Here is a 26,354-nt window from a genome sequence, read left to right on the forward strand (position 1 = left end):
TGGAATATCGGAACTATACATACAGGCGGGAGCAAAGTAATCTGAAAGAAGAAAATGTCTGTTTTACATCTGTTGCCATGACGATATTCCATCCAGTCATCACGTCCATGTTTCATGCACAGATACGAGGCAACTGCCAATAATCCAAACATCTTTTACATGCCTTGACCTTCCCTTCTCACTATTCGACCTTGCTTCGGACAGAATCTCCACAACAATGGCAAGCTTATCAGTAATGTCAGTTCCGGAAAGAACATGTTAATATTTCAATATTTTTCTCCTTTATTTTTAAAGGAAAATGCAAAGCTGTTGCATGCAAACAAACTAAACACTTGTGTTAACCGGCTACTCTTTCCTTGTACGTACCCAGCATGCTTTGCTGCATGGTGGATTCTAACGTCACTTCTCCCGTGGGCAACTCCGGTCGTGTGTAGTCTCGGCTCTTGTCATTGTTGTACTTCACATTGAGATTCATCAATCGAGAGTAGTCGATCTTCAGTGTGTCACAGCCATTGTAGACATTCTGACCATCCAGTGACTGGAGAAACAGTTGCACTATGTCAGTACACGATTCATACAAAATTTGAGCCACCAAATTAAGACCTTTTAACGGCCTTTTTATGTCTTAAAGTAAGGCACAAGAATGTTTGTTTGTTTGTTGTTTAACATGCACACAGCAGTATTCCAGCTATATGACGTCGGTCTGAAAAATAATCAAATCTGGACCAGACAATCCAGTGAATGACTTCAAGAGCATCGATCCACACAATTGTGATACAATGACATGCATAAACCAAGTCAGCGAGCCTGACCATCCGATGCCATTAGTCGCCTCTTGATCTACAAGGATATTTTTACTTTCTTCATTGTCATAATTGCTCCATTTGTATACAAGGACCCTTTCAAAATACATAGGTCCGCACAGCATTGACTGATTTATAGGCTAATCATATGCAATCATGAAATTACTGGAGAAAAAATGTTTACAAAACCATCAAATCAAACCAATAACAGTTATCTCCCCTTGACCATCCATATTCTCTTCCTGGATTTTCACATTAACTGACTTGACTATCTGTAACACTTACATCTTTAGCTGCTTTAGCCGAAATGGGGTCTGAAAACTGAATTAAGGCCTGGTAGGTGTCTGAAAGATAAAATACAAACTGTTAGCAATCATGTCAACCACACAGAGCCTTCTTTACACAACCAGAATGGTCTGTTACTGCTGAACTTTCAAAGATTCAAAAGATAGTGCTAAAGCTATAAAATGTGTTTTGTTTGGCAGTTACACTGTAGTCAGCAATATTTCAGCTACATCACACAATTTAACACCACAGTTTGTAATGTTTAAGCTATATTTACATGGTTTTACCCCGCTGTTAGAAATATTTCAGCCATATCCCACAGCTACCTGTAAATAGTTGAGTCTCGACATTCCAAAGTGAATTTAAAAAAAAAGCTTTACTTACTGTTCTTGGTGAAAGTGATGATCTTGAGAACTTTTCCAAATCGAGAGAATAACTGAAAATAAATCAAGTATAATCGGTATCTGGTGTGATAAACTCGGAGGCTGGTGCTGTCATCTGGTGGATGCATCAGCAAGAGAATATCAACAGAAGGTTTTCAGACTTAGATGATACATATAGACATCATCTGCATCCTGGCCTACAGTTAATATACTTTGATAGATAGCAAAAGTCTTGAATATATAAATGAGTTAATACCTTGATTAGCAAGAACAACTCTCTAGATGATCGATAATCAAATTTCAATTTATGAATTATTTCAACCCATCATAATCTGAAGACAGTGTACATCATGATTGCCCAGCAACAGAAACGTTTTTGATATCAAACAGACATGTCAATGAACATTCCCTGTGTAAGGGAGGATATACGTACAGAGTGGAGCACATCGAGAGTGATGGGGTACAGGATGTTGTCAACGATCACGCGGAGCACCGTCTGATTACACTCATTTGTTTCGAGGAAGGCACCACTGTTGCCGCCGCGGGCGTGAATCACAGCTTGAGCTGCCTGCAAAGCAGCCTGAGCTGTAGCGTTCTGCAACATCAACATTTTAAGTCTCGGGTAAATCAGTGAGTTAGTCTGGATAATGCTGCTATTAACAATAGTCCACTCACATCACAACCAGAGACACTCGGCTAAGTATAATATAAGTTGTAGCAGTATCAAGAGGGGCCTCCGGCTCCTGGAATAGTGAGTGGGTGAGGTTTTACGCCGCTTTTAGCAATATTCCAGCAATATCAAGGCAGGGGATACCAGAAATGGGCTTCACACATTGTACCCATGTCGGGAATCAAACCCGGGTCATCTGCATGACGCGCGAACGCTTTAACCAGTAGGCTACCCGACCGCCCCGCTCGTATAAAACCTAACACGGGACACATAAAACCACATGTACCCCTCGTGATACTGCGACAGCAAATTTATTTTACCAACATGTTTCAATTGTTCATTGTAAAATAAGTAATACAAATTCATAATTGATAGAAAACAGCAGTTTGATTGAGCTGAGGTGAACGTGTTGTATCACATGATTTTCAATGACTCGGCTTTTTGCTTCAAAGCAGGGTGTAAGGGATTTATTCTCCCTCTCAGAAATCCACGTGGACTAGTACAAGCAGCCACACACACACACACACACACACACACACACACACACACACACACACACACACACACACACACACACACACACACACACACACACACACACACACACACACACACACACACACACACGCACGTCGCTATATAAGTGCAATAATCTTGGACGCGACGTTAAACCAAATTTCACCTCACCTCACCTCACCCCACTGGGCAAACTTGCTGAGTCTTCAAATGAGTCTTCATATGAACTATATATATTCATGTGTGACGTTAATAAATCAATATAACAATTACTTTCATTATTAATGGATTTCTTGTTCTACATGGTGAACCCTACAACCCAACACTTCATGAATATTTATATATGACTTATTCCAAGAGCAGAAACAGGCTCAAAGAAACAGATGCATAAGATACGGGTCCACAACGTTGTACTTATGTTGACCTGCCCTATATACTGTGATAGGTAGGTCTGGCTAAAAAGATCAATCATTGGAAATATTGTCCATGGGAAGAAATATTAACGATTAATGATACCAATTTTTTGTCATCGACAATAACTTACATAAACTATTGTGATGTTATTGTCAATAATGTCTATTGTCAATGATGGAAAGCTCTTTGTCTTTGTTATATATCAAATGTCCACAAAACAATCTGTGCACCAGTGGCATGAAATATGTTGATTTATTTTTTGGACTTACTTCTCAGATATTTATCAATAATTTATCAATGTTTAGTTCGCGATTATCGATCTCTATGATGTCTATGGATAGCCAGCCCTAGTCTGTCTTACAGACCCTGATACAAATATATATCAAATACAGCCCATGCAAGTCTATAATGTTTGGCAAGTCTAGATCACTGCAGTATCTGAAAATGAAGAGAGTCACTGGGCTCCTTTTTATTATATTTTTATTAAGATAACTAAACAACTGGTTTTTTTATGTACGATATGTTCATTTCAGAGACTAGATTTTAGTCTAAGCCAGCCCTAGTGCCAGTGTTGTGCCTCACTCAGCCAGGGCAACCTTTCAGCCATATTATGGTGAAGAACACTCAGACAGGTTTCACTCATTGTGCCAACGTCTTTTGTTTGTTTGTTATTTAACAGTACACTCAGCAATATTCCAACTATATGACAGCTGCCTGTAAGTAATTGAATCTGGACCAAACAATCCAGTGAGCGATATGCATGTCATCGAATTCCATTTGTGTGGATTGATGCTCATGATATCAATCAGTGAATTGTCTGGTCCAGACTTGATTATTTACAGACCGCCATTTACAGACAGAGTGTGGCGTTTCATACAATTAAAATGACCACTAGACTATGTACCCTCAGAACCAATATATAATCGACTTAGTTTGTTGTTTAACGCCACACTCAGCAATATTCCAGTTATAAGACGGCGGACTGTAAAAAATCGAGTCTGGACCAGACAATCCAGTGATTATTATCAAGAGAATCGATCCACACAATTGGGATACGATGACATGCATCAACCAAGTCAGTGAGTCTGACCATCCAATCCCGTTAGTCGCCTCTTACGACAAGCAAAGTCGCCTTTTACGGCAAGCATGGGTTGCTGAAGACCCTATTCTACCCAGGAGTTTCACGGGTCTAATCCACTTAGTATGACAAGGAACAACTGCACTAGCTGATACCAAATAAATTTATGAAGTTCCTTATGTTACAGACATGTGAAAGCAATTTACATCACTTATAGCAAGTTATAGCACGACATCTCATTTTGTTGTCATGGAAACGAGGTGATTTAGAACAAATGATGATGTAAGCTGAGATGAAGACAATATATATTTCATGTTCTTCTTGAAACCTGAGCATCAAAGAATTTCGATTACAAACTTGTCTTAACTTCTTTTTGTAGTTTAGAAACACTCCGGTAGACACCATAGATAATAAACATGGCAGGAATTCAGAGCGGCACATCCCAAATGCAAAGAAAAAGAGATTTCTTTGAACAGGTATGGGGAGCCATATTCTAAGTGACAAAGACGGATTTGTTTCAAGATCTCCTCGCCTGAATGACAGTGGGCAGAGAAGGAGAAGACTTATTCTCCCACTCCAACCCCCCTCCACCACCTCCCCCCAAGATGTTATCAGAGCAACTGTTCCCTGCAGTGCAAACTCACTAATCAACTACTACTGAGGTGGCGAGACCACCAAAAATATTTAGGACTTGTTTTGGTTACAATAAAAGTCTGAAAGGGGAAATAAAGTAAGCTAAATTTGTGATTTATCTTGAAAGCAGGAGAGCCTTGGGAATGATAGTCACGTGAGATGTAATCTTGAATTGCAACAAAGGTGGGTCCTCTTTAAACACAAAAGGCTTTGTTTCTCAGGACAGATGTTTCTCACATACAGCTACCCCTTCAGCTAATATAGAAATTAATGTTCTTTCTTGCCACACCGAAAGATCATGTATGGATGAGTCAGTAACTGAAGCTAAAGCTTCCAAGGCCGTATGAAGAGATCTGGTGTCAGAGTCTCAGGTGTAGATTTCAAAGAACTACAATCATAACCAGGTCATAGTATGGGAAGAAACTCGCACAGCTTAATAACATATTTTAACCTAAATTCAGGTGTGTCAGTGATAGAAACTAACACTTTTAGTCCACTAGTCCTTATAATGATAACATATTGGCAAACCCTTGATAATGACAAATTTCTGCTAGTCCTTATAATCTATAACTATTAGGCAGTTTGGCAAGGACTTTAGGACTGGTGCCAATTTTTAGGGTTGTGTGTATGCGAGTGAGAGAAGTAGGTTTAATGCCACGCTTAGACATTTCCAGCCACATCGTGACAAAATGTTTCAACCTAAATTCAGGTGTGTGAGCAAGTGAATGATTAGGTTAAACGACACTTTAAGCCATTTACAGTTTATGAATCGGATTTTGATTTTTTTGCACGATTTTGATTGGTCTGTGCATAGACCCGTTAGTCCAGCCAAAATGTAACTCCATAATACCAGCCTAGTTCGGCAAGGGTGGAAACTGGACTTTTATAGTCAGTTAACTCCCTTGCTTCAGGAAGATGGTAATCAATGAGCACCACTCACCTGGTATGCATGTGAAGCATCGGTCTTGATACTGAGTTCCTTGTGGTTGGAGAACTGGACATAGCATGGTTTCAAGCGGACTTGGGAAGGCGTGGTCTGGTAGTAGGACACCATGTTGGCTGCAGACCCCTCGTCATTGAATTCCAGGAAAGCCTGTAAACAAACAACATGATTAGCATCTTTATTCAGGGTTTCAAAATTCTCTGTATTGTATCGCCAATAGCGCAGTTAAATTGATAAGAGTAAAATAAGTTTCTGTTGTCGTAAGTACACATCTAGAAATATCACTTTTGGCTAAAATATCGTGATGTCAATCACTGGATTGTCTGGTCCAGACTCGGTTATTTACAGACCGCCGTCATACAGCTGGAATATTGCTGAGTGCGGCGTAAAACAAAAAAACAACCATCATGAGCATCGATCCACGCAATTGGGATAGATAACATTCTTCAACCAAGTCAACGAGCCTGACCACCCGCCTCTTACGACAAGCATAGTTACCTTTTACGGCAAGTGGGTGGCTGAAGACCTATTCTACCCCGGATCTTCATGGGTACTATTTTTAAGGCATTTTATCCATTTTAAGGCCTTTTCAAAACAGATTCAACGTCAAGACCTTTCGAGCCCATGTGAACTTTTGGGTAGAATTGTTAACATGACCACATACATATGTGAATACAGTCCACATGCTTGGTACTGAGCTTGTCGGTAACAAGGGGCTGGTGGAGATCTAGCAATGCTGGTTGTGACCGGTCACAAACCAGTGAATCAAGATGTACCAAGACTTACACTGATTCTTGTAATTAGCTGTATGTCAAATCTCACCACTCGCATGAGCTACTGGTCTAGACACTTGCCATAACTAATGACATAAGCCATGTTTTATGTCAATACTGACACTGGTCATGACCAGTTTTCTGGAAGACGCAGATTCTGACCAGTAATCTAACATGGCTAAATAGCATCATAACAGATCTGGAGAGGGGAGATTTAGATCCTTCCCCAAACCTCACCAGTAACAATGTCCCCACTTCCCTGCCATAGGGCCATGGCCGTCGAGAAGCCCTATGAAATAATTAACTCTCTTTGTGAATTGCCAGACGATAATCCTGAGGCCGCAGGGTTTGGTCAGTGCCGTAGACTACGCTACAAGAACAATCGACACTAATGACAGCGAACTTGGCTATCGAGTTAATCGCAGAGCCAACCGTTACGGACGTGAAAGGCCTTGTGGCTATTCAAGCTGTTCTACCTTGCAGGGGGGATGAGACGACAACATCTATACCTTTGAGGAACGCTATCCTCCAACATGGCCGCCTCTAAGATGTGGCAATTTAGAATCATAATTGTCGGATCGATACTAACGATATATAATCTGTCAGACGTCAATACAATTCCCCAACTTTGCCATGTTTTGCAAACAGTAGAAAGATTTGGTAAAAATATCTTCATGTAAACAGATTTAATTAAATTTGCAGGATTTAACCATATATATTTGGACCAGAAATATGAGGGCTATTTAGAAGCCAAAATGAGATGTACTCTCATAAAGAGTCTTTCCACAAATATGACTCCCGTGTCAAGCAAGGGCTTTTGATTAAGTACATACAGCTAAAGTAGACCAGATGGAAAATAAATTGGCATGGTACAAAATCTCATTTCCCTCGTATTTCCGAGACAGAAACCAGAATGATATTATACCAGGATAATCATGATTTCCCTAAATTGTAGTATTCTAACAAATCTAACTGACCAATTCTCCTCATTTCATCAAATAAGGGCCTAATCCATCACTACAATATTTCCACTCTGAAATAAAAGCCGTGCACACTATTAATCATGGAAGCCGTGTTTGCAAGCATCTGGCCTCAAATGACATGTTGGCTGTCTGTCAATTACTCTGTGATCTCCTCCTGACAACCTCCAACTCAAGCTAACACAATAAAGGCCCTCTCCAAAAGGCTTACACGCTATTCACAGATACACCATTGTACACGGCAAGTCAGTTCCAGATAGCTTCTTAATCTCGTCCCTCTCACAAGAAAAGATTCTTTCTTCATCGCTGTATCGACTCAAGACAACTGTCCCGCACATGAGTGGGAAAATCCACTCTTTCCATTTAAACCTCTTTCCTATGGGGACACTTGCTGTGAACTAGCACTGCCATCTATCAACACCTTCATTGAGAGTTGCAGGGAAAAACGTGCATTTTACTGGCATCATTAGCACCGAAACTACAGGTGGATTGGCCTCAATCTATGGCCAAGCTCTTCAATCCTTGTTATCTCCTTCCAAAAAAGTTCCTAGGATTTTCCAATTCTAAAGTTGCAAAATTCGTCAATGTCAATTTCTTGAACTGAATCAACAATACAAAGTTCATCAATGCAAACGACTGAATGAAGTAAAATAAGTTTTGTCTTCAAACAATCAGTGCCATCTAAGTTCACACATGTACTCTCTACTGTTCCCAGTCCACAAGTATTCTCTATGTCAAACATCTAACTTGAGGACTCAAATTACAGTGGTTCTATTTCATATGGAGTGTTTGTTTTGTTTGTACGCCGCACTCAGCAATATTCCAGATATATGATGGCGGTCTGTGAATAATCGAGTCTGGACTAGACAATCCAGTGATTGATATCATGAGCATCGATCTACGCAATTGGGATACGATGACATGCATCAACCAAGTCAGAGGGCCTGACCATCCGATCCCATTATAGTCGCCTCTTACGACAAGCATAGTCGCTTTTTGCGGCAAGCATGGGTTGCTGAAGACCTGTTCTACCCAGGATCCTTACGGGTCTCATATGGAGTGAGAAGGAGACTTTGGTGCTTAATGTTGATTATAACATTTGTAAGAAAATAATATGGGACGAGTCACATAGGAGCCATATGTTGGGGATCAAACTCAGGAAGAACGACATGATAATCGAACTGCTTCTTTAGGGTTTTGGTTTGGTTTGGTTTGGTTTGGTTTGTTGTTTTACGCTGCACTCAATATTCCAGCAATATGGCGGCGGTCTGTAAATACCGTATTCGACAGAATAAGCGCCCCGCTCTAATAAACACCCACGGCGATATTTGCTGATAAATTGGCTAGTGAACAATCCCAATTAGCACCCCTTCCAATTGATCAATGTGCACAAGACTTATTTATTCTCATATAATACATGTTTTATATGTATCCTTTATCATGGGAAATTAAATTCTGGAAAAATATATCTGTCTTATATAAACATTTTAGGCTGTCAGCATAAACCATGAAATTTACGATCTTTCAACTCTGTTGTTTTTCACTGAAATAATATTCTAATAAGAGCCCCCTACTTCTAATTTTGAGAGCGCCCTGGGAGCTTATTATGTCGAATACGGTAATCGAGTCTTGACCAGACAATCCAGTGATTGATATCATGAGCTCTTCTTTAGGGAAAAAGGGCTGAGCAAATTCACTTGAAGCAGAACAACTGTTCTAGCCACATTATAAGAAACTCAACCACCTCAACCAGCCATCTTGTACAGCTTGTACATATTCTAGTTTCGCCCTCCAACTACCTCATTCTATTTCCTAGACAAACAGTTAGTCCATGAAATATTTTATTCTCAAGTAATTAACCAAAATATTTAATCCCATAACAAAAGTTTTTTCTCTACCTCAACCTTCCATCTATTATAGAACTGCTTCTTTCAATCATCTAGACTTGCTAAGCATTGAAGGGAAAAACACTGCAGATATTCCTAAGTGATGGTGCAGGAGTGTCAGCCACCATGAACATACTTGTACACATATGTTCCATGGAGTCCACTGCCTCCACAAGAGCTGGAGGAGGACCTGGAGGAAACAATTTCCTGGCTGAGTGAATGTCTGAGCGATATCTCTCCTGCAATCTTTAGGGCCTGCAGAGCCCTGATAACAACCTCATACAACATGAACACAACACAGATAAGTCTCTCATTGCCTTCTCATTCCATGCTAGTGATTTTGCTGCCCTGGTGACTGTGTATCTTGGCAACTCACAGAAACACACTTTGGCACTAAAAATCAGCTTTTAACTTCAACAAACCAATTATATTATGAAAAAAATTAAGCATGGTTAAGATACAATCAAAACCTCAGAAATAACCCATACCAATATCATAGATTGTTGAAAAATCTACTCTGGAAATAAAGTTTGCATTCTTCATATTGGCTGCACTTGACAATATTTCAGCTATGTGATGGCGGTCTGTAAATAATCAAGTCTGGGTCAGACGGTCCAGTGATTGACATCATGAGCACCGATTTATGCAAATGGGAAACAATGACATGCCCTGAGTCTGACCACCCGAAGACGAGCATGGGTTGCTGAATATCAATTCTAACCAAGATCTTCAAAGGAAGAAATCAAGGTAATAGTGATCTTACCTATTTATCATTTTGATGACAATTGAGTCCCTACGTAATGCCAAAATCGGGACGATTATGGTCCAAGTAAATTTCAAAGACATTTATTGATAGTAGATCTAGCAAAATACCACATTAATATCAAATACCATACAAATGTTGAAGGTAATGGTAGTACAATACAAGATGAATGACAACTGTGACTGCTTGACAATGCTACATGAATGCTACATCAATGCCCACATGGCTGAAACAGGGGGCAGCACTTAAGGATCAAGCACCATAAAGGATTTTATATCAGCCTTGATCTTTCAATGAATTCAAGGTCATGTTCGGGCACTCTGGCCAAAGATATTGATAAATGCTAATCGCCAATTCTGCATCTTTGATGTCGGAGCAGATTGATTCTGCGTCAAGTGCTAGATGACTATCTTTCTTTCATCATTTCTAAACTTCAATTTATAGTTGTCTGTTCTTGCATATCTCATGTTGTCCCTACTGCAGCTGAGAGCACACTTCTTGCCCGTGTCCCGTTTGAGGTGATCATACAGGCTACTGCACAGATGTCTTTTTAAATTAATTATGTCATGTCATGAAATCCTCGGTGGCACGATTACATCTTGTACAAAGACAAACCTGGAAATATTGAGCTGCCAGATCATTCGCACAAGGATTTATGACGCAGTGTTCTGGGGGATAGTTAATGACCATTCAACTGACTTGAACCAAGAATGTTTTTTGTTCGTTTGTTATTTAACACTGCTGTATTCCAGCTTTTGGACGGCAGCCGGTAAATAGAACCAGACAATCCAGTGATTGATATTGTGAACAATGATCCACACCGTCGGGTATGATGATACCATATTCGACGTGATAAACACCCAGGGCGCTCTCAAAACTAGAAATAGGTGGCTCTTAGTAGAATATTATTTTGGTGAAAAAACTGAGTTGAAAGATAAATTTCGTGGTTTACGCTGACAGCCTGAAACGACAGATATATTTTTCCAGAATTTAATTGCCAATAATAAAGGGTGCATATATCACACTAGTGCGTATTATATGCTAAGAGGGGTCGGAAGGGGTGCTAAATGGGATTGTTCACAAGCCAATATATTAGCAAATCTCGCAGTGGGCGCTTATTAGAGCGGGGCGCTTATTACGTCGAATACGGTATGCAATCAACCAAGTCCCCAAGTCAGACCACCCTGACCAGCAAAGGTTGTTTGGGGGTGTATTTGAAACCAGAATCCAGAAAATCGTTTTAATTCCATGCATACATATTACTGAGCCGAATTAATGAATTAAATTTGCAATGAAAAAAAAAAATCACTGGCGTATCAAAAATTTAAACTTTTTTGAAAATGTTCCATGTATGACACCACAGCTATTTTCTCTTAAGTCTCAAACGGAATACTCCCCATGGTGCATCCTGGAGTAGGAAGCGTTTCTGTCCAATCATTGGCGAACATGTTTTTCACCTGCTAGGCAAGTGTACATGATTGGAAACAATTACAAGTTCATAATAACACAACAGCTTCTCATGTCTCCCAGCTGATCCAAACTTCTTTGAAATGAAGATTCTTTCATTTATCAAGTCTATTTATCAAGTCTATCAACAGTCCTCTACCAAGGTCCATTCCTCGGAGTGTCCTCTATCTTGGTCCTGTGTGTGTGTAACCAAACATCATACATTGTCAATGGCTGCCATCATTAATAATGTCCGTCTGTCCGTCAGTTAGTTTTATTGTCCAAATACTTCTAGCCATGAATTGTCAAGGAAGGATACATTTTACAGGACATGTTAACGATGGGGAGCAATCACATAGCAAGTCATCATCACTTGAAAGGGGTTGGAAATTAAGGGATTTGGGGGCCTTGTGACCACTGGAGAGTCCTTAAATGTGCAGATTCTTATTTTTCAACAAAAGGATTATGTCAGGACCTCTTGATTTTCTTTCAAACACTGACCCCTTGCTCACAAACACAGGGAGGAAGCAGTGGTCCGGAGGGGATGGGTAGATCATGGGGAGGAAAGCCAAAAATGATGCAGGTCAAAGACGTTTACCATTTTTCAGAAACCCCAACTTGTGACAACAATGTGCACAAGAATCGGGCAGTTCCTGGCACATCAAAGGGATGCAACTCTGCACAGCAGCTTGTGTCACCTTCGACTACCCTTGTAATAAAGTGATGGCAAAGACCTCTTTAATCCCGAATTATAAACACTGTCATCTACCAAAGGTTCCCACCAACATCAGAGCAACTGGATTGTTGTGCTTGTGTCTGTCCATTACTGTAACAGCGCTCTCCTCTTACCTGATTTTTCTGTTTGAGCAGTAGGACTTTGCTCATCTCTCCAAATGGTAATCCGAGCTGAACAATGTCGGTTTCCGCAACATCGTTGGGCAGACTGCGGATGTGAATGACCCTGGAAGGGGCATTTGTGTTGTTTGTCTGGTCTAGCTTCACCTGGCAACAAAAAAGGAAATAATTCAACTCAATCCTTAAATAAAAATTTAAAATGAGCCTAAATTATACACAGCATATATAGCATCATGTTATTACAAAACAAAGCAAAATCAGAACCAGCATGATCGATCCATAAGTCCTCCTTTCTGACAAATGCAATCAGATTATCTGTGCACATGAGGACAATAACAAAGAGTTTGCTTTTCAGCGTGTATGAAATGTACAAAAACACCCAACTAAAATCCCCTGAAACATTAGGATAATTATTAACTTTGAGCATTTCAATTCATGTATATCTGCATTTTTTGTGTTCCAAGAAGCTCACACAACAGATAACAGACAAAGCGATTCCATTTCAGTGTAATAAAGAGACAAATGTGAGTCGCAAAACATTCAATCAATGAACCACCATCCATCTTCCCATGATCCACAGCTATTTAAGCTAGCTGCCATCTTCTTCTACTTTCTATCTTATTTATGTGACAAGTGCAAATTTTCTCCACAGATATCAACGATATATGACTGCCAGCATCAAAAGCATGATTACCCCATTTGTATTACTTCGTTCAAAGCTCAGCGTGTGTGTAACGCAGCCTTCAAAGACAACAAAATCTGTAGATAAACAAGTGATGATTATGTTGATCACGGAACAAAGACAGATTGCGATTATCAACTCTATACAGCAATAGATGCAGCAGCACTGGCAGCACACAGAGACACTAATGGGTTATGGTGTCGCCTACAATCACTGTCAGTAAATGGAATTACGTGGCTGCCATACTGAAAACATCAACGCAGATCAAGACTCTGTAATCAAATTATAACGATCAAGATTGCAACTTTGAACTTGGTCAACTAACGAAATGTCACCTTCATCAGAGGATATTGGTAGAGATGAAAAAGATGGAATCAGAATAGAGCGGATCAAATACATCTCCCATAAATCTCTAAGAAAGCTATTGAATTCTTTTTTCTAGCTTTTTATCTTCCATCCCCTTATTCTTTATCTTTTCAACTCCAACAATGTTTAACCTTCACAACAGATCCATGAAAGACACTACACATCCTCGCTGATGAGAATGCTAAGGTATCCATGAATCCAAATAAAGTCACATGTCATGAATTGTTCATGTTGGTGACGTGACTGATTGTATAAGGAAATCACTTCTCGATTTTATATGCTCAAGTAAAGAGAATTCCATGAATTATTGAAATATTCGTGTAGACAAGATGAGCAGCATATTCAGTGAAAGCAAGTTAATTCTATGAAGAATCATTTAATGTGGTACCCATCAGCATATGTGTTAGCCGTAAGCTGTACAGAGGCTCTGATTTCACACAGTCTACTGCTCGTTGGTTAAAATTGCTTTTATTACAGTTGTACATCAATTTAGAATAAAAAACAAGAGACAGAAGCAAAAACAAATTGTAACAATTGAGAGATGTTCCAAAATAAGCAACATTTTAAAAGCACCAATGTACTTTGCGACTGCATGGCACGAACTCCCATTCGCACCTTTCCACTTCAACAAACAGAATCTTAAAACACTTGATACTGTTTGGATACAAATTAGGTTTATCTGACTGAAATCCAATTTATATTTTGCCTTATCTGGTGACAAGACTGTTGGCGTCAACATAGCAACTACATTGTGCAATGACACCATCGCCCACTGCCAAAGTAAAAGTGTGATCACATAGCGGCCTTCTTTTCTGTCATATCAAAGCTCTCGGAAGCCACCAAGTAAAGCAGGAGAGTGTTTTTTATCATGTGATGAGATTTTGCCCCAAGAGAACAATTCGAAAGAAGTGTTACAGCAGAATACGTGGAGGAAGCTTCACTACAAAGCGCTGGGTAAATCTAAGCGTGGGTAATTGAGTCTCGGAGTTAATCAGGGCATCTGTTTCCCCTATTTACTAAACCATTCCTTAGGGGCAAGTTAGTTAGAAGCAAACAGCATTAGATGGAGGAAGAATTATTAATAAAGTATGGCAAAAAGTGTGAAATCATATCAATATGAATGTGTGAGGTGTGACTGGGACATAACAGATGAATATGATACAGGTTAGTATATGATCTCGTATTACACGTCTGGTATGCAGGCTTTATCTCTGTAAGCAGACTGGTTATGACAATTACACACACCAGAAATTCACAGCAATTTCCCTGTTGATTCATCAGAAACCTATCCGTTTTTTCACAACAGCAAAAAATCAAGAAACAACTGGATACATCTTTTCAGAATCTATAGATCAACTTCATACAGATCTGTCAGCTGAGACATTAACAAGACATCAATAAGCCCTGTTCTTCAGAATCACTCACTAAACAGCATGTGCTTACAAGAATCACCTGTGATATTCATTTCTCTGTAACCAGGAAAACTAGGAACTTGAGATTTATGCTGAATTTTGTGTAGTTTTTCACTGTTGCTACAAAACCTCTTGATCTGACTGTACGATATTACAGACACAATGTAGGAGGTTGTCCCAATGCTCGGGCAGGAGGGACCAGTGGGGGTTATAGTAGGAATGTCAGGCTTACGTTTATCATCTATTTGATACTAACAATGTTGATACACAGCCGGTGCTGATCACAGGGGAAATGTACCCTTCCTTAGGTCAATGTGGAATGTCAGACTGTTGAGCAGACGCCACCTGGCGGCCATCTTGAAACGGGTGAGAGAAGTGCAATTTGTGTCCTTTGGGAGCCATCCAGGCTGCACAATACAACTGCAATTCAGATGCAGATGCGTCTTTATCAGGTACCCTGTCACCACTGTTTCCTGAGCTGGATCAGCTAGATCAAGCTGGATCATGCATTGGTCTCATACGTTTCATTTGCACTTCATTTGAGAAAAACAAGTCTTCTGTCACAAATTGAAAACATCAAAAAGATGTTTGATCTTTACACATTCAGCCATGATACAGATTTGTGTATTCTAGCAGACTGTCCGTGGGGAAGAAAAGATGGTACCAGATTGCAAAACCCACTCAGTTCGTAAAAAAAGCGTACAGCGCTGTCCTGAATTGGATTAAACTTAGACTTTTCACAATAGCGAAAGCAAACTACCTTTAACATAAGTATGTTTTTGTATCAGTGTGAAATTAACACTGTATCAACCTGCACAGCACTTTACAGTACAGAGGCGCCATCACCTATCTCGGGGGGACCACATCCAATTACCCACCATTAGATACACTCGCCACCCAGCTTGAATTAAACATTCTAGTGTCCTACTTCTTCCAGGGACAGCAGTGAATCAATACCAAGTCATAGAAATACTGGAAGGACTAGCCCACCAAAAACATAAATACAGGTTCAATGAGGTGGTATCATCCCCGCTGAACACAATGGTCTGATTCCAAACCCCAGAGAGGAAGAGTCTAAGGGGACTTCATGGGTGTGTCAGGATGAAATGAAAGCAAGACTAGTTGCATTAATCCCTGCTGAGGAAGTGTCCCAGCGGACAGAGGGTCCAGATTGACTGACAATGCATCACATCTCCCACTAATGACACCACGTAGGCACTGGCACCAACAATGCTGCAACCAATGATGAGAGTATGCAAGTAACAGTAGGAACATAGCCTTATGACCTAGCCAACTGAACAATATATACAGCTCAATAGACATCAACAGAACTAGCAAGACAGGAAAAGACATTTCAATCACAAAAACAAAGTACTGTATCTAACATTTATATTACATCAAGATGACTTGCAATACCCTAGACAAGATTGCACACCATGATTTTAGACGCCATCTTAAAGTTGGTATACATTGAAGTTCAATTTGGTGCACTTAGTTCATGACAGCCCATGTGTCTGTAAAATCTTATGTGTAGGATAAAACACCTCAGAGGGCTTTTATGAGATTCAAAACCCGTATCCATGGGTTTTAAATCTTATAAAAACCTGAGGGTAAGTGTTATAAGCCTAAAAAAACCACTTAAAACAACATTTATCAAAAAATTTATGTTTCAAACATACTTTCCATTAACTGGCGTAAAATATCTGTCGCTGGTTTACTTGGTACTTGAAAAAGATATTCTTAAAAGCATTGCCTCTGTAGCCTAGTGGTACACTCACTGGGCTACACATACGAAGGTTGCATGATGGATCCGCGGGAATGTAAAGAAAGCACTTGTCATTTGATGTTACATTTCATTACATTGTGATCAAATGCAAAATAAATTTCTATCATCACATCCGTGTTTTTGAGATTTAACCCAACTAGAGAATAATAAGATCCTGTCACTGGAGGTTTATAAAAGCAGTAAGATGCCAGGAGGTACTGAGCTAGAATCTTAGCACTCAGGTGACTGTGGCAAGTCTATGTAAAAGTATGAGAGTTACGATCATCGTAGTAATGTGGTAAGTCTATATAAAGGTATGGGAGTTACTATCGTTTTATCACTATGCTAAGTCCATGTAACGATATGGGAGTTACGATCATCTGAGCATTGTAGACAGTCCCCATGAAAGTATGGGTGTTACGACCATCGTAGTAATGTGATAAGTCTATATAAATGTATGGGAGTTACTATCGTTTTATCACTATGCTAAGTCCATGTAACGATATGGGAGTTACGATCATCTGAGCATTGTAGACAGTCCCCATGAAAGTATGGGTGTTACGACCATCGTAGTAATGTGATAAGTCTATATAAATGTATGGGAGTTACGATCATCTGAGCATTGCAGTCAGTCCGCATGAAAGTATGGGTGTTACGACCATCGTAGTAATGTGATAAGTCTACATAAATGTATGGGAGTTACTATCGTTTTATCACTATGCTAAGTCCATGTAACGATATGGGAGTTACGATCATCTGAGCATTGTAGACAGTCCCCATGAAAGTATGGGTGTTACGACCATCGTAGTAATGTGATAAGTCTATATAAATGTATGGGAGTTACTATCGTTTTATCACTATGCTAAGTCCATGTAACGATATGGGAGTTACGATCATCTGAGCATTGTAGACAGTCCCCATGAAAGTATGGGTGTTACGACCATCGTAGTAATGTGATAAGTCTATATAAATGTATGGGAGTTACTATCGTTTTATCACTATGCTAAGTCCATGTAACGATATGGGAGTTACGATCATCTGAGCATTGTAGACAGTCCCCATGAAAGTATGGGTGTTACGACCATTTTAGTACTGTTGTACGTCTATATGAAAGTATGGGTGTTACGATCATTCTAGCACTAAGTCTATGAAACAATATGGGAGTTACAATCATCAATGTGTTAAGTCTTTATCAGAGTTTATGTCTCAGTGCTAAACCATCTTGTGGAATATGTTCCAGGTCCTGTTCAACAAATGATCTTACGGCTAAACAATGTCTCCCAAACACGAACATAGGTATAAGACAGTCATAACACAAGATCACTTTGTGGAACGGGGCATCTATGTATAAGGCAAAGAAATAACCGCAAGGATATATTTGGAATAAAAATTATTGCTTTGTGTAGGACACATCACCTAGCAACAGAACCCTCTGGTAAGCAGAATTCTATCCCACAGTCACCCAACCCATGCTGAATAGTTCCTGATCAGGGCAAGGCATTCATGTTGTGCTAATAAATAATATCTCTGACACTGAAATATTACTGCTGGGTAGCTTTTCATCTCTCTTGTCACCACACAAACCTATGGGGATCCACAAAGCTTGCACCAAACGAGGCTGTCTCTTTCATTTCCAATCAGTGTGGTGAGGTTTGTCTGGCGCACTGGCTTTCCGGCTATTGTACCAGCGACAAATGGAAACCATAGATACCGGGAGAGGGGTTGAGGTAAACACATATAAACTCACAGTCTGCCACTTTCACATAAATACCCTTCTAACAACGAACCAAATATTTGCAAGGCCAGAAACAGAAACCAATTCACTCAGCCATGAAACTGTCGCGGGACTTGCAAGGTATAGCAGTCCTCCCTCAACACCATAAATATCATTGTGGAAAGAAAGCAGTATCTGACCCCACACTTATACACAATAAAGGTTTCTCCACCTACTTCCCTCACAACCAGTTCCAATCTGAAATCAATACATCTGTTGAATGTTCTCATAATGATTCTTCAGGCCGCAATGTTTCCCAACAGACACAAACAGTTTTATTATCATGTCAACAAATAAACAGCATATATTGCCACGATAATATCATTTGGCAGTGCCTTTATCTCCCTAAACGACGCCTAATTCCTAAATTCATGCACGACATGGCAGGACTTAGAACGGGAAGAACCAAGAGTCAACAAGCTCATCGAGTAACACATATAAACATGTACAGCTTGTAAACCATTGCTTGGCATCCACTTAGTACACAAACAAAACATCTGGTTGCCTGGTTTGACGTGTTGCTAACACTTGCTGTAAAGGACCTCCAACACATATTTATTGAGTGAGATAAGGCTCAATGACACAATGAACAATATTCTACAAATAATACAGCATGGCTGCTTAAAGGTAGAAAAAAGTCCAAAGTGAAAAAAAAAACAATACTTTTTTTAAGGAAGAGAATATATGGACGTCAACTTCTTTATTATGAGGAACACAACATTTCTCCTGATGAAGGAGTAAGCATATACACCGAAACATGTTCCTCATAATAAAGAAGTTGGCATCCATATATTCTCTTCCTTATGTGTATCACTTTTAAATGCCTTTCAAAGACCTGATACTTTTTTCTTCCTCATCATATATCATAATCAGCAATCAACTGGTCATGAAACCTAGTTTGCTGCCATTATTATAAGCGCCATGTTGTAAGTTATGTATATTTAGTGATATGAGGTCATTGGCATTGCTGATATCCTAGAAACATTATCAGCATTGACCCAACAGCCCAATTCACTTTGCTTCGGGAACTTAGGCCTTCTGTTTTTTATGAGTTGATTTACAAAATATTTGGCCTAAAATTCAATTTTGGTGGTTGAATATAATTATTTAAATTTCCATATTGGTACTCATACTAATGAGAGAGACATGTTATAACATGGCATCATATGGAATATAATGGAGTTAAAATTTTTTGTTAGAATATAAGATTTTTTATGTCTTACTTTCCACATTTCTTATGAACAGCGGTGATAAAATATCGTGTTTTTCTCATTTCACCAAAGTGTAAAAAACAGTATCAGACAATTTTTGAGTGGTCAAAGGTTGTTTTCCCTTTCATTCTAATTTTTTTTTTTCTTGTCGGTTCGTCTCCTAAACCAACGAACATGTAAATACAAGGCCTTAACACAATCTCATCATCCTACTCTGTTGTAGCAGATCTCAAAGCTGATGCATAATCATTTGCAAACACAATTTTGATGGGATATGTATGGAAATATATTCAACCTGAACACACGACCTCGCACTACCATAAAGAACAAGCTACAAAGTATCGCTGACATTTACAAACACAATTCAAGTTTTTGACATTTAGGATGGTAAAAGCTGTTGACAATATTAATTCTTTGGACTCCAATTGCTGCTAATTTTGGAATCAATTATTCTCTGCTGTGACATCCCAGGGCATGGGGCTATTGCCTAGCAACAGCTTCTAGGCTGGCGACAAAAGACCCAGGGACCAGCAGATATTGGTAGCTAATGTGCCTAAATGTTTCACACCAAACAGGACCACATTAAAAATTGATAATCTTGGTCCACCTCATAAATGTCACTAATACCAAGTCTACAAGCTTCTGTTTCATTGAGAATTCTTCACAATCACAGACAAATGTCAATGCTTTCAGTAGAAAGACTTTAAAAACATTTTGGACGAACAAACTAAACAGAATTCTCCATCCTCTCATTAGGTTCTGTAGCTAGCCTATTTTTCAAATATTGCAAGGGTTTGAAATCACACCACAAATGAATGCTCCATTCAGATTCAATCTGCTTTCAGACTTTGATGTCATGACAACAAGAATCATTGGTCTTTTATAGCTCTCGGCTTGTCAATGATCAGACACCATAGACAAATTATGGATAACCGTTACAATTCGTTTTGTGAGAACCAATCTATATGATGTTGTAATGGCCGCACAGACATTTCATGGTCTCTTATCGTCAATATATGCAGGGTAATTACTCACTAAGAATGCGAGAAGAAACTGTCAGAATATGGTGTATGTCTGGTGTAAGACAGAGTCATCGACTTATCAGTGCACTCAACATGGAGCAAGATGCCTTCATAACGTTCCCAAAACATCAAAACATACTCGAAACATCATAAATCCTTGTTCCAAATACCAACTTTTCACTAAAACAGGATTATCATACTTGCAAAAATATTATTTCAGAAAGTGTCAGATACCGAAGTGCTTGTTCTGGCCGTATCTATACTGAACTGCACAAAGCAAAGGTCAAATGACAGTTATAGGCTATGCATGATGTCCTGAGGGAATGGCAGATTAATGAAATTTTCTTCATTGCTGTTACAGGACTAACAATACCACTGCCACCAATGAATCTGGGAATTAGAAGTCATTACAATCCTGTATCACCAAATGTCAAATTGCTATAATATCTGAAGCTGACATTTTGAAATTCAAATGACTGGTTTCCTTTTGCATGGGCCTCTCTTCTAGGCCTCTAGTTACCATGCATGGCAGAGGGACATAATGGCAGCCTTGACACCAGTCCTACTGTGGTACTCAACCAATTACAAGGCAAGCAAGCAATTGCACTGCAGTCCCCTTGCGGTAGGTACCATCTAGTCCGAAAATACAGCCTGCCCTCCATGGCACCAAGTGCACCTGGCGTTTCTTCTGCTAACCACTCCACTAATGGCTTTAGTCACAGCTGGAGGAGGACACCTCAAACACACAATGTTGGTGTTGCTCATGAGGTGAAAGTACCAGTCAACCGAAATGGAATCTGTAGCACGTGAGGTCTAAGTGCAGTCACCACTCACATGTAAACTGTAGTATGTGAGGTCTAAGTGCAGTCACCAATCACATGTAGACTGTAGTATGCGAGGTCTAAGTGCAGTCACCACTCACATGTAAACTGTAGTATGCGAGGTCTAAGTGCAGTCACCACTCACATGTAAACTGTAGTATGTGAGGTCTAAGTGCAGTCACCACTCACATGTAAACTGTAGTATGTGAGGTCTAAGTGCAGTCACCACTCACATGTAAACTGTAGTATGTGAGGTCTAAGTGCAGTCACCACTCACATGTAAACTGTAGTATGTGAGGGCTAAGTGCAGCCACCACCCACATGTAAACTGTAGTATGTGAGGTCTAAGTGCAGTCACCACTCACATGTAAACTGTAGTATGTGAGGTCTAAGTGCAGTCACCACTCACATGTAAACTGTAGTATGTGAGGGCTAAGTGCAGCCACCACCCACATGTAAACTGTAGTATGTGAGGTCTAAGTGCAGTCACCACTCACATGTAAACTGTGGTATGTGAGATTTACAGTGGTCAATGGACATGTCTTGACAACAAAACCTAAAGCGGTCCTTGGACAGCAAAAGAAAGAACGAGTTTAAGAATTCACCCAAAATATCACAACTTGTTTTCTGACAGAAACCTCACGCGGTAAGTACGGCAGCTTTCATGGTATTCTGATGACTTCCTGTCAGTCATTGTATCTTCAAGCTATTAAACTTCATCATAAAGAAAATCCTCTCCTAATATTCTCTAAATTGCTTTCCACTCCACGAGTGGATGTCTTCTACACAGAAACAGGGCTTAAAGCCTACAACACAAAAACAGTAATCACCCAAATATCCAATTTCTTTGGTGCTGAGAACTAACGAGTGACACAGGAGAAGCAGCCAGGCTGGTAGCATGTGCTGTGAACATTTGCAGGCATCAGACCCAGCAACAATGAAACCAGGGCTGAACATCACATCATTTCCACTGCTAACATACACCAGTATGCCTGTGAGCACGTACAGATTCAGATACTGTACGCTAGTGTCGAACATGCTGACATACATGCTGTATGTCAGCAGGAGACATACAGATAGATTGATTATACATGGTGTGGTACCTGCACATGTCGATTGTTGTTCAAGATGCCGATTTACATGTATGTCAGGTTACAAACATTGAAATCTGCAGACAAGAAAGAAATCTGTAATTTTCTCTGCGATCGCTGAATCCTCCAGAGACTGAACAATTAATCCGACAAGCTGAACTGTAAAGCGTGCTCTCCTGAAGGCTACTGAAGGCAGCTACAAACAAAGGTCATCTGGACCCCAGTTGACATTTCAAGGAGAGCTGGTCAAGAAACCGGACTTCAAACAAGAAATCAACCAAAACTTGTTATACTTTAAGCATTACTTTAAGAGAGCCAACACCTAATTCCTATTTTTTGAGGGTCACAACCAAAGTGGGGTGGTAGGGTAGCCTAGTGGTTAAAGCGTTTGCTCGTTACGCCCAAGACCCAGGTTTGAATCCCGACAATGTGAGAAGACCATTTCTAATGTCCCCTGCCATGATATTTCTGGAATATTGCTAAAAGCGGCATAAAACCAAACTCACTCACTCATTCACTCACAACTAAAGTCTTAATTGGGGAGCGTAACACACTTATTCCTACTTTTTGGGAGTCACAACCAAAGTCCTAATTTGACAGTGTCTGAAATTAAGTTCTAAACAAACACCCAAGTCCTACTTGAGGGTTCTATAACAATTTAAAATTGAGCAACCTACCTTCTTGGCATCATTACTGATGTCAGAATTGTGAGCATGCTGAGGGCTCATCCCTGTGCCGTTCGTCACCATCGGGCTGTGCGACATCAGTTCTTCTGATCCTCTCTGCAAGACAACAACAAAAATACATGAATCACAAACAATAATCACAAATCATGAAGAAAAGTCACCATAATATGAACAAGTCACAAATAGGAAGAATGTGGGGATAGTTTCCTTATATAGATGTGGTTCGCCATCACAAAAATGTTTTCCTCTGTAAAACAAGCAAGCAATATATGTTCAATATAGAACCTCAGCACCAGGAAACAGCACCAGCTACCAGTAAAAACATGCCATATTCCCCCAATGACCTGTTGTTGTTGTTGTTGTTGCTGCTGCTGCTGTTACACTGTTACTGTTAACACTGAGATGGTCCGCAAGCTAGGCTTTTCTGAAACTGTTGTCGGAACACTGTGAGAACAGCGTGATATCCTCTTGTAAAGTAATATTCAATAATAAGTACATACAAACTATTGTCTCCTCATCCTACTCACTTAATACAATCAGGCAAAATGTCAGACAACAAACCATGTATTCTGCAGCAATATGGTTCGTAACACCATCAATTAATTCTGATATTCGCCACCAAGAGACATGTTAAACAATAGCCAGGTAAATATTTCAACATTATCACGCGGCAAAAAGAAAATAGTACACCTTGTTCACAGAGCACAACCGCATAATGATATCTGTGTAGAACACATCATTAATTGTTAATGAGCAATGAGGGATATTGAAACGGTTATCACACACAGTATTCATCTGTTCAGTGACACAATGTCCATCTTGAAATGATCACCACCAGGAAGACACAACATCTGTTCCAGCACATACATACTTCATATTTTGGCAAACATTTCACTGAAACAGGACAACTACAATTTCCTGCCATAAACAAAAAAAAGGACATTTTCCCCACCAGATTTACTTCAAGGCAGCCCAAGCCTTGTTTCTAGTAGAGAATACGAGATATTGTATCAAATGCATTACCTCCTTGTCACTGGTTTCTGGTTGTTAGGGGCAACAGTTGTTAGGAATATCTCCCCAATCTACTTCTAACCTTTTGAGAATAATGTACAGCTCATAATCTGCTTCAATAATTCATGGCTGCTTACACCATTAAACACTTTACAACCCGATCACTGCAAGCCAAATAAAAAACCCACTCTAGCAAGTTCTTGATCAGATCACTATCAGTATGCATCATATAATCTATCAGTCAGATAGGAATCTATTAAGTTTTCATCATACTTCCAACATTCACATAAAGAACACCCAGACAAAAGGTGGTTTTTCCCCAATAATCCATGGAACTTTAATGGTCCTGTGATATAATACTGCAGAAAGGACATGATTATTTTATTACCCATACATCATGTGCGAGCTTGATTCCACTCAACAAAGACTGGCATGGAATATGGGTAGCCACGTAGTCACAGGTTTGCTTGTCAAGCGTGAGACCAGGTTCTATTCCCCAGCGTATAAAGTCCAGTCTTGGTGTTCACTTGCCATGCATATTGATGATGAAAACACCCTACTCACTCACTATTACTATTTTGCAAACAGTAAAAATATATTCTGCCATCATTAAACAAATGGCAGAAAACAAATGAATATGCCAAACCCAAAGATGGAAGAGTTAAAGGGTACAATCCAGCTCTGGTAATGCAAAGAATAATTCAAATCCTTCTCAGTATCCTAAACAGTAAACATGATAAACTATATTTTCCTCAGGGTTCAGAAAATTGTTCTTCCTCCTTGCAAAAACTCAGTGATGGAACGCTATTAAAATCATTCTCTTAACAGCCATCACAAAGTATCATCAGCAACTCTACACCAGAGCCCAAGGCCCTTTCTCTCTCTGCATTTTTGTGTTGAGGTATTTCTTTGCTCTGTTTCTACACCTGACTATATGTACCACATTGTTACAATGGTAATCTTTCCCCAACATTCCATTCTTAGCTTCTAACAAAGCAACCAGAGCCTAAGAATCTTCTTGGTGACAGATGTACATTAGTTCTATCAGAACCATAATGGGATTCTCCAGGTGTATATCTTGACAGATGCAACAAACTAATAAACCTCATATTTCCATATAATGTACCTGACATGAACACCCTTATTGTATATATCTTTATATTTGTAGTAAATAGAGAGCTCTATTGTATGTATCTTCATATCTACGTGGCAGGGAAAGCCCTATAGTATACCTGTCGCCATATTCCTCCCACAAATTGAAATGGAAATACATGGGATGACCACCATTCTCCCATGTGGCTGATCTCTCTCTCTCTCTCTCTCTCTCTCTCTCTCTCTCTCTCTCTCTCTCTCTCTCATAATAATCATTAGAACTGGGACATTGACACTCTTCATTGACTGGCTGAGATGAAATCTGAGCAGGTATCAGTATTGGTCATTATGAGAAAGATTGAACCGTGTATGGAATGACCAGTCCAGTTGGAAGAAGACCATAAAGAGATTTACTGTAACTTCTATCAGTCAACACTTCTCACTGTGATGGTTGACATGGTTCCCTCGTAGTTCATGTATTTATAATTTACATCAAAAGTATGCAGTTCCGCACTTCATAATGCCTCAGCAGAATATAGCATATATTCAGAACAAAGAACAAACCGTCAATATTCAGAACAAAGAACAAACTGCATGTACAAATCAGGCCAAACAATATGCAAATTTAATTCAGTTTCAAAACCAGCAACGAAACAAGGATGTAATTATCACTTTCACCAACAGAGGAAGAGAGGGGGAAGCTGGGAGTCCAACTGGGATGATATCATATGCGAGTAGATGACTGTAAACAATGGCTGTGGACAGGCACTGCTTCCTGTCGATCGTATCAGTGAGGAACAGCTTGCTCCCTCCCCCTCTTTCATCTCCCTACAGGACATCCCGGGCGAATCCTGGGGGGGGTTTCATAGCTCATAAACACGTCCCTGCCTCTGCAGTGACCCGGATCGGCAGTGGAAAACAAGACCGAAATATGGATTGTTGAGGAACACAACACGTCAACCCATCACAAAGTGATGCATGAATTATCTTTAC

The 26,354-nt window shown here is 39.7% G+C and overlaps 1 protein-coding gene across 13 annotated transcripts in view; it reads right to left on the bottom strand.

The window, feature by feature from the left end:
* The window catches only part of LOC124118387 (polypyrimidine tract-binding protein 1-like), a 148,428-nt gene that overhangs the window by 16,062 nt on the left and 106,012 nt on the right, over positions 1-26,354 (bottom strand). For 9 of the 13 annotated variants that reach the window (XR_006858476.2, XM_046480480.2, XM_046480474.2 and 6 more), the window contains 8 exons: positions 23,250-23,354; positions 12,423-12,575; positions 5,723-5,875; positions 1,905-2,066; positions 1,473-1,524; positions 1,089-1,147; positions 367-538; positions 24-41 (listed from right to left, as the gene is read on the bottom strand). Coding sequence is in view for 12 of the 13 variants with exons in the window: in XM_046480480.2 (XP_046336436.1) it covers positions 24-41; positions 367-538; positions 1,089-1,147; positions 1,473-1,524; positions 1,905-2,066; positions 5,723-5,875; positions 12,423-12,575; positions 23,250-23,354 (874 nt within the window). In the remaining variant the exon portion in view is untranslated. The remainder of the gene's footprint in view (positions 1-23; positions 42-366; positions 539-1,088; positions 1,148-1,472; positions 1,525-1,904; positions 2,067-5,722; positions 5,876-12,422; positions 12,576-23,249; positions 23,355-26,354) is intronic. The other 4 variants (XM_046480475.2, XM_046480477.2, XM_046480473.2 and 1 more) reach the window with 1 other exon arrangement.

Source organism: Haliotis rufescens, unplaced genomic scaffold (genome assembly GCF_023055435.1).
Source record: "Haliotis rufescens isolate VD_foot unplaced genomic scaffold, xgHalRufe1.0.p SCAF_2, whole genome shotgun sequence".
NCBI classification, from domain to species: domain Eukaryota; kingdom Metazoa; phylum Mollusca; class Gastropoda; order Lepetellida; family Haliotidae; genus Haliotis; species Haliotis rufescens.